The 9,181-nt window shown below is 36.2% G+C and overlaps 1 protein-coding gene across 1 annotated transcript; it reads left to right on the top strand.

Annotated features, from left to right (window-relative positions):
* Nucleotides 1-4,003: 4,003 nt before the first annotated feature.
* On the top strand, nucleotides 4,004-8,897 carry LOC149208284 (sulfate transporter 3.1-like). The gene is made up of 13 exons (XM_089395983.1): nucleotides 4,004-4,577; nucleotides 4,743-4,791; nucleotides 5,099-5,306; nucleotides 5,558-5,729; nucleotides 5,825-5,890; nucleotides 6,064-6,177; nucleotides 6,271-6,387; nucleotides 6,663-6,789; nucleotides 6,892-7,178; nucleotides 7,877-8,067; nucleotides 8,224-8,297; nucleotides 8,405-8,481; nucleotides 8,567-8,897. Exons 1-13 carry the CDS (start codon nucleotides 4,284-4,286, stop codon nucleotides 8,735-8,737), a joined length of 1,947 nt encoding a protein of 648 aa, XP_089252109.1. The 5' UTR covers nucleotides 4,004-4,283; the 3' UTR covers nucleotides 8,738-8,897.
* Nucleotides 8,898-9,181: the final 284 nt, after the last annotated feature.

The raw sequence follows: 9,181 nt of genomic DNA, 5'->3' as shown, positions 1-9,181 counted from the left end.
CATAGCAATCAACATGCGGAAGATGACAGTTGGTCGAATAAGTGAAAAAGAAGCACGGCATGTAGAAGAAACACATAAAGTGACTTTTCGTGTTTGTGCACATGCATGTTACTGAGGACAAGATGATATGGCAATGACAAGAAGTCATGCAAACTCAACTAAGAGGTGTACTTCGAAAGATGTTCCATACTTACCCTCAAGATGATCATGCATCTGACAAAGTTTGCATGCGGTCCTGATCTTTTCCATTACTTGGTTCCTTGGTCCTTCTCCTTAACTCCTTGGAGGCAATTTCAGCATGTCACCTTTTCCTGTAGTCACTGAGAGGTAGCTCTGTGCAATTTCAGTGGAAAGTGACTCCTGCTGGAACAAGGCCCTAGGAGGCCCGTCTGCACAGTTTTTGCATGCAAGAACGATAGGACAACTTGGACAACACTGCACAGTTTTGAGGCTCAAAGCATTGCTGGGGGACAGGGCTCCCGGGAGGACACCTCTACGTAATTTTTGAGTGCAGTGGAGCTAGACTGCTCTGTGCATTTATGGAGAGGAGTGCTAGCTGGGGCCTCCATGGGCTGCGGGGTTTCATCTGGCAAGGGAGGTTGGTGTCTCTGTGCACTGCGGGGTTTCAATAGGCAAGGGAGGTTGGTTGATGGTTGCAGAAACAAAGTGCATAGTTCCGGGAAGCTGGATGAGGCTAGGTTGCTTGGGAAAATGGCTAAGTGTGAGATCAGTGAAACATATGCAAACATTGATAGGACTCAACTGTGATCGCACACAGACACTTAGTGACACAATGTAGACCATCCAGAATACATAAGACATACTTTTCTTGATGCAACAACCTTCGTGACATGAGTGCGTGAGGTGAGTGTGAAACATGTCTATGTGATGACAACCACTCATACACACACAAATCCCTTGAAGCAAGACAACATTCCCTTTGTATGACAAACAACAACCCCTGTGCCCAAATATGACACATGTTGCATGAAGATGAGAACACGAACAACTCTTAAGATCAAGGAGGGGAGCTTGAAATCGTCAGCTTACCAACAAGCAACCAAGGATAATCGATCGCAGGATCTGAGGTAGGCTCCGAAATTTGCATGTGAGCCAAAATTTTGGAGGGTGGTTGTAGCCACTACAACATGATCCTAACCAAATTTTGAAGTGAATCTAACACTTGTAATTCCAAGATCGATTCAGAGTTAGAGCTCTAACATCATGTTATATTTTGTCGAAACTCAACACCCGATATTTAATTCTTAGCGATTAATCACTGAACAAATACACATTTAAGTTTCTTACACATAAAATTTAGTTAACCAAATTATAATATGAATCACATGAATTACAAACATATTTCTATGCAACAAATCAATTCTTCATTAATTAAAATCGGAACTTACTTAGGCTCTCGTCTTGGGAAAATGGGCCAACTAAGAAAATACAATACAAAACTTTGGATCTGATCCAATAGATCTACTCTTTCTCATAGATCTGGATCTCCAACCCCTTTGCATTCTCTAAGACCCAACACACACGCATTGAGATGCCGCTCCCAAACTTGTGTTGCTGTTGTGTCTTAGCCTCAACACTTAAGCTCAATTTATAACTTTCTTAAAGTAACATTGATGACCAAAATTAACTTGTCAAGTTAACTGAAGATAAGTGACTTAACTTTATTTAACTTTCCTATCTTTAACTTTCTTTACTTTATCTCAAGTACAAGTTATAAATTTAGCTTACATATACATCTTGTACAACTCAAATACATATCTTACATGTCCCATACAATCAATATACAAACTCTATATATAACATGCAACTCGCGTGCATACCTTATATGTCGCATGCAATCTCCTAAAAAGATAAAACAAAACCCTTTCAAAACTATTACTGTTGGTTCTATTTTGAATTAATTATACTCCACCATGAAACCTTTTGAATTTTGACTTGGACTCGATGTAACCTCAGAGTTTTCATTTCTGCGTAATGACGACCAATGACATCATCAGATTCGAGTTTTTAATTTTTGGTTTATTTCATGGAATCGTGATTAAATTAAAAAAAAAAAAAATTGCTAAAATATTACTTATAAAAAGTCAAAATATTCGGCCTGGAGTATGCCGTAAAACTGCTTCTTCTTGGCTAAGAGCTCGTCTTCCTCGGACGTAAGGAAACAGGTTAACGGCCCAAGACCCAGAGGCATCTGGCAGGAGTGAAAGCCTGCTCCCTTACGGACCACCAACGGGTTATTACAGGTGGCGTGGTTTTCCTTGATAACGGTGATGAGTCAAACCGACATTCGCGGATAGCAGCCAGAGATGGCTGTCCTCACTGTTGGTTTGACACCTGAGTTTGATAGGTTTTGCCACCTTCGGAAAAAAAAAAAAAAGAAGTCAAAATATCTATTGCTTAAATTATACTAATAATAAAAAAATTCTTGATGACACAGATTTTTATTTGTTCTCTACTCTAATATTGAGGGTCATTATTTGTGATGAAAGGAGTAATTTCCATTGATGGTAAAACATTTAATATTTTGTAACTCGGTTATATATTATTGAATTTAAATGAAAAATATGATATAAATTTTATTTTATGACCATTGATATTAAGTATTTTGTTACATAGTATAATTAAAGATATACAAACATTAGTAAGATGTTTATTGTTCTTTTTTATAAATAAAAAGTATATATCATTTTTCTCATTAAATTTAAAATAATTTTCAAATTTAATCATGTAAAATTTATATTAAAAAATATCAAATATTTTATAGTTAATTGTTTATTATTTTTTTCTATTGGTTTATTATTATATTTGAAATATATTTATGAATCAATAAACATATTGAGTCGACAAATCTTCAAAGTTCTAGACTTATATAAATTTACAAATTCAATTTCATCAATTCAACATTCTAAAAAAAATTATAATTAAGAAAAATACAAAAAAAATAAAACTTTTAGAATATAATTTTGAAAAAGTATAATTAATTTTTTATTTTCTTACCAATCATAATTTTTTTTAATAAATAGTGAGAAAAATTATTATAGCTTAATTGTCAAATCAATACTTTGACAATCATCACTAGTTGTTATCTGTTAATGTAGATTGATTCATCCTATTATTCAAAAAAACCACATCAATACTTGGACAATCATCACTAATTACTATTGGCTAATATAGATTGATTCATCCCCATTATTCAAAGAAACCATACCACTTACAGTAATTAGCTAGTTTTTTTTACTTTCATTTTATCTAAATATATTTAAATCTTGAAATGCCTAAAAAGAGAAATTCTAAACTAAATAAAAGAAGTTTTTAATGGAGTCGGAGGTGGAGGAATTGTCCGGACGGCTAAAAATGGTTGGAATCTAAGCAAAAAAATATCAAAAAATCTTGTAGATGAGTGTTTGAATCATGTTTTTGATGGTGAAAATAGATTCAGCACCATCAAAAACCACTAAGACACCTAAAATTATAAAGTTTGATAGCTTTTACTTGGATTTACAAAAATCCATACTAATTTTTTTTCAAAATATAACTAAAATTTCCTTAACTTTTAGAGAAAAAACATGATCATCACACTACTACATTTTTAATCAATCAATACTCATGTACCAAAAACATAAAATCATAAAATCTTTTATCATCCTAGTTAACTCAACTCGAAAAAAAAATAATTATAAATTTTAAGTGCAATGAACACAATGTATTAATTAATTATTTATTAATATTTTAATTGTCAATTTGTTATAATAATAAAAATTATAAATTTGAGTGGAATGTAAACATTATTATCCATATATCATCTGCCAAGGCCACATCCTGTTGCTGTAACTCTCACTCCAACGGGGAAATAGCTTTTAAAAGACAGGTAATATGTCTTTCAGACAGCGTGGGAAGTGATGTAAGAAGATCTGAGAGGACCCCTCCGGCTGCTCCAGCGAACTTTTGATGTTGGGACGGATTCGAAAACGGGGAAATAGCTTTTAAAAGACAAGTAATATGTCTTTCAGACAGCGTGGGAAGTGATGTAAGAAGATCTGAGAGGACCCCTCCGGCTGCTCCAGCGAACTTCTAGTGAAGGCTTATTATTGTTTCAGCGAATTTTACACGGCTTATGGGGGGTATGAAAGGTCAGGACTAGGGGAGAAATGAAGTATAAAGACATAGGCAGAGCAAGCTGAATGCACAGCCAGAACCTCAGGAACAATAGTTTTGAGGCGTCGAGGGCAGGAAGTTAGTAGTGGTGGTATGCATTAGGTGCAATGGAAGGACCCGAGTGTGGAAGGAATGATGCAGAGATGGACATGGTGACAGTTCACTGCGTCAATGTTCCGCCTAGCGAAGGCATCGTGCAGGAAGTGAAACACGCAGTGAAAGAAACTCTGTTCCCCGATGACCCATTTCGGCAATTCAAGAACCAGCCCAGGTCGAGAAAATGTGTTCTTGGGCTACAGTATGTGTTTCCCATCTTACAATGGGCACCCAAATATTCCCTCAACTTGTTGAAATCTGATGTCCTGTCTGGCATCACTATTGCTACTCTTGCCATTCCACAGGTAATATGATAGGTTGAGTGTTTGCATTTATGTCAATTGCAGATTCCAGAAATATTCTGTTATGCTGAATTATCTGGTTTTGAGTTTTTGTTTCTGTTTTTGCTATCCTCTGTTTAATTTAGCATTTGATGTTTATATAACTTGGTGGAATCCTAATCCTTACAGGGAATAAGCTACGCGAAGTTGGCTAACCTGCCTCCTGTGATGGGGCTCTGTGAGTATTCATGCTCAATGTTGGTTTCAGTTTTCAGTTTTCATCAGAGTTCAAGCTTCTTAATGACATCTTTTCAGCTCTTGCTTTTGGGGTTTGTGCCTCTCATTGCAATTGAAACTTGGTGGAATTGCTTGTGTTGGGGTTTGCACTGTGCACTTGTCAATTGTGATTGGCAATCAAGAAGATTTAGGAGACTTTGGTTGTTTCATTTATGGATTACATCCTTGCTTGCTGCTAGACACTTTGAATTGTGTTCTTGATTGGCTTTGGTTTTGGTTTTGATTTTTATTTTTATTTTTTTCCACAGATGCCAGCTTTGTTCCTCCCCTGATATATGCAATGCTGGGGAGTTCAAAGGATCTCGCAGTGGGTACAATCGCTGTTGTATCGCTTCTTCTTGGTTCGGTAATTGGTGACGAGGTCTCGCCAACAGAAAAGCCTGAACTTTATATATCATTGGCCATAACTGCCACATTTTTTGCTGGTGTCTTCCAAGCAGCTTTGGGTATTTTCAGGTATAAGTTATAACCAGTACAATCACATTAAAAGTAAAAGGTATATGACAAATTTTGTAGTTTAATTGACTATCTCTGTGTTATGGAATATTGTGTAAATCATAAAACTCAAATTTCCAATTTCCAGTGAGTCAAATGATAGCTTTAGTTTGTTGTTAGATTAGTCCTGGTTAAAATGAAGTGAATTGAATTGGGTTTGAATTCATTATTCAATGCCATTTACTGTATATACTTAATGTTGTATGTTGCAGGCTAGGTTTCATCATAGACCTCCTTTCCCATGCAACTATTGAAGGGTACATGACGGGTTCAGCGATTATTGTGTCCCTCCAACAGCTCAAAGGAATCCTTGGACTGGAGAAATTTACCACAGAGACCGACATAATTTCTGTCATCACCTCAGCAACCAAACAAGTGCACGAGGTTTCCCACTGCCATTCAATTTCCTTTTTGACAAAGTTGCCACAGGGCAAGCAGGCCTCTTGATGTGGAACTCTCTCTTGTTTGTTTATGTGCAGTGGAGATGGCAAAGCATTATACTCGGTCTGGGTGCTCTGATTTTCCTCTTCACTGCCCGTTACATCGTGAGTATTGGCAGTTGAAGCCCTGGAGTATTAGATCATGTTTTTGTTTGATTTTTTCCCAGAAATCATCCTACTTTTTCTTTCCTAACTGGATTTAAACTCTTGGGTAGAGTCCACAAAGATTAGGTTTTCCTCTGAACAGGGCTCATAGCTGTAGGTTTGTGCTGTGACAGAGCAAGAGAAGGAAACGGTTATTCTGGGTCTCTGCTGCTGCTCCACTGGCATCTGTGATTCTGGGTAGCTTGCTGGTCTTCGCAACGCGTGCAGATAAGCATGGAGTGCAAATTGTATGTCATAAAGCTGGATCCTTATGGTGATTATGATGAATATGCCAAGTTTTTTTCTCTGATTATATTTTTACTGTTTTCTTGATGCAACAGGTGGGTACCTTGAAAAAGGGCATAAACCCGTTGTCTGTTGGCAAGTTAGTCTTTCATGGAGAGTATTTGGGGACCAGTTTGAAGGCAGGGCTGATAATGGGTCTCATTTCCCTAGCTGTAAGAGGACTAGCTTTTTCATAACTCATAATGTTTTAGAATTTTTAAAAGTCATCTTGATGGGGATAGCAGATTTTTGGAATATAATCCCATCTAACCAGGGGATAGCAGATTTTTGGAATATCTTGGAATCCCATCTAACCAGGGGATAGCAGATTTTTGGAATATCTTGAAATCAGAATATCTGGAAATCGGACAGTGAAATCAAACAATTAACTCTGCAGAAATATAAATATTTAGGATAAGAATGGCACTTACAACCTTCCATATTACAGGAAGGATTAGCAGTGGGAAGAACATTTGCTCTCTTCAAGAATTATCAAATTGATGGCAATAAGGAGATGGTTGCGATTGGAATAATGAATGTAGTCGGTTCCTGCACTTCCTGTTATGTTTCAACAGGTTTTACTTTCCCCCCTTTTCACATTTCATCTGTCCGTTGAAGCCAGAACGTACGATTGCTCTAGAACTGTAGCTAATGAATGGCTGGCTGGTGTTTTGCAGGTGCTTTTTCCAGGACAGCAGTGAATTTCAATGCTGGATGCAAAACGGCAGCCTCAAATATAGTAATGGCCATTGCTATTATGTTCACTCTTCTGTTTCTAACTCCTCTCTTCCACTACACCCCCAATGCTGTGCTGTCGGCCATTATCGCCTCGGCAATGCTGGGTCTAATCGACATCCATTCCCCTATTCATCTGTGGAAGTTGGACAAGATCGACTTCTTCGTCTTCTTGGGAGGCTTATTGGGCGTTGTTTTTGGCACCGTTGAAATCGGTTTGATCATAGCGGTAAGGTTGCACATTAACTCTTATCCATAGATACGCATCGATTCATTCTGTTCAGAGGTTTAATTAAGCAGGGTGAACAGTATCCATTGAACAGTGAAATTATAGAACGGTTGAACAGTATCTATGGACCACACTATTTCTTATTTTGAAGTTTTCAGATTTATTTTAAAATTTTAAGATTTTTTAATGTCTTTTAAAATCTGGTCGGAATTCATTGAAATTATAAATTTGATGAGACATAATGAAAGTACACTATGAGTTTTTAAATTTTGAGGTTGTTGAATCTATATATAATAAAAAAATAATTTAAACAACACAAATCGAGATTAGACCACAGTTTTTCAGGTCACTGAATCTACATATACAGTTAAAAAATAATAAAAAATTATTAAATTATAATTTAAAATTATCAAGATTATTTTTTTAACTTTTAAATTTTTTTTGATTGCCTTGCTTACCCAACTATAACCAACTCATTCAAAAGGCTATTTTCTACACACTTTATATAAAAGTCCATGTCTTAGAAGTTGGGTCAACCTCACTGATCCTGATGAAAAAAATAATTAATCAATTTGTTTTAAGAATTTGGATGAGTACCTAACTTAATTCAATTATAAATTTAGAAATATTTTAAAATTTAAAGTGAAATCAATTGCTTGACTTTATCTGTTAAATTTCAAAATATTGTTATATTGCAGGTTTCCATCTCACTTGTAAGATTATTGATGCATGTCATGAGGCCTCATACTGCAGTACTGGGCAACATTCCTGGAACGTGTGTGTATAGAAGTAGAGAGCAATATCCAGATGCCACCAGAGTTCCAGGCATTCTCATACTGCGCATAGATTCTCCAATTCTTTTTGCCAACTCCAGCTATCTGCAAGAAAGGTTTGCTTTGGATCAATATCTAATCCAGTGTAGATGAATGAGTAATTGGGTTTTATTAGTTATCATTATAATTTAGTTAATTAATTGAACTATCCTAAAACTACAATGATGAATTTAGTTAATTAATTTATTCTCTCTTGGTTTTGATGATGACAGGATAATTAGATGGATAGAAGATGAAAAGGAAAACCCTGATCAAACTCTGCACTACGTAATCCTGGACATGGGTCGTGAGTATTTTCTCAACTGCTCTACATTTTGATTATGGTTAACTCATGAAATGAAATGAAATGATTACCCATTTCCTAACATGGCGCCATTAATAATGCCTCCCCAGCTGTGACGAGCATCGACACAAGCGGAATCAGCGCCCTTGAGGAGCTCAAGAAGAAATTGGATCTGCGAAGACTTCAGGTAAGAGGCAGCTTGCAGTCCTCGAGTATCATTTAATGTTTATACTCATCGATCCTTGAGTTGTATTAAATCTTATTTCCTGCAGCTTGTAATGGCGAACCCCGGGAGGCAGACGATAGAGAAGCTGAACAATTCAAAATTTATGGAAATTCTTGGGAAGAAATGGCTGTTTTTGACAGTGGACGAGGCCGTTGTTACATGCAAAACTCTATTTCACCGTGAACTGCTCGATAACGCCGATCAGGTGACCCACTAGAAAGCTTCTCAGTTCATTCTTATATCGGCTCTGCCTGCGAATCGCCGAAACTAAAAATGGGGCGGATTCAATTTTTTGTAATACGAAAAAAAGCTTACAGAATACAGGAGGCTAATTTGTCCAATAAGGGCCGATCCAAGCTTGAGCTGGAGCTCGTTATGATATATAATTTTTTACATTTAATTCATATTTATTTATCAGGTTGCTTTTAGTGTGATTTTTTTGAAGATTTTTGGGTGGATTTTCTTCGTTTAATTTTTCTAAAATTTAAAAAAAATTATTGAAATCACAAGTTTAATGGGTAACTTTGCACATCGAAATGCCCTGAAAGTTTTTAAGAGAGCTGAATCTATATAAACAATTAAAAAAACCAATATAAATAACACAAATCAAAATTTCACCTTAATTTTTCATGCGGATTCGACACTGAAAGTCCAAAAAATC

The sequence above is a fragment of the Pinus tabuliformis genome, chromosome 1_2, assembly GCF_031772625.1.
Source record: "Pinus tabuliformis cultivar Carrire ecotype Pingquan chromosome 1_2, CPIR1, whole genome shotgun sequence".
Taxonomy (NCBI): Eukaryota; Viridiplantae; Streptophyta; class Pinopsida; order Pinales; family Pinaceae; genus Pinus; species Pinus tabuliformis.
This window is presented reverse-complemented; position numbering and strand designations above follow the sequence as displayed.

Excerpts from the sequence above, each read along its gene's own strand:
- LOC149208284 (XM_089395983.1), top strand. The coding sequence starts at position 4,284 with ATGGAAGGACCCGAGTGTGGAAGGAATGATGCAGAGATGGACATGGTG. Across the intron at positions 7,179-7,876 it reads AAATCGGTTTGATCATAGCG|GTTTCCATCTCACTTGTAAG; the intron begins GTAAGGTTGCAC and ends GTTATATTGCAG. Across the intron at positions 8,482-8,566 it reads TGGATCTGCGAAGACTTCAG|CTTGTAATGGCGAACCCCGG; the intron begins GTAAGAGGCAGC and ends TATTTCCTGCAG.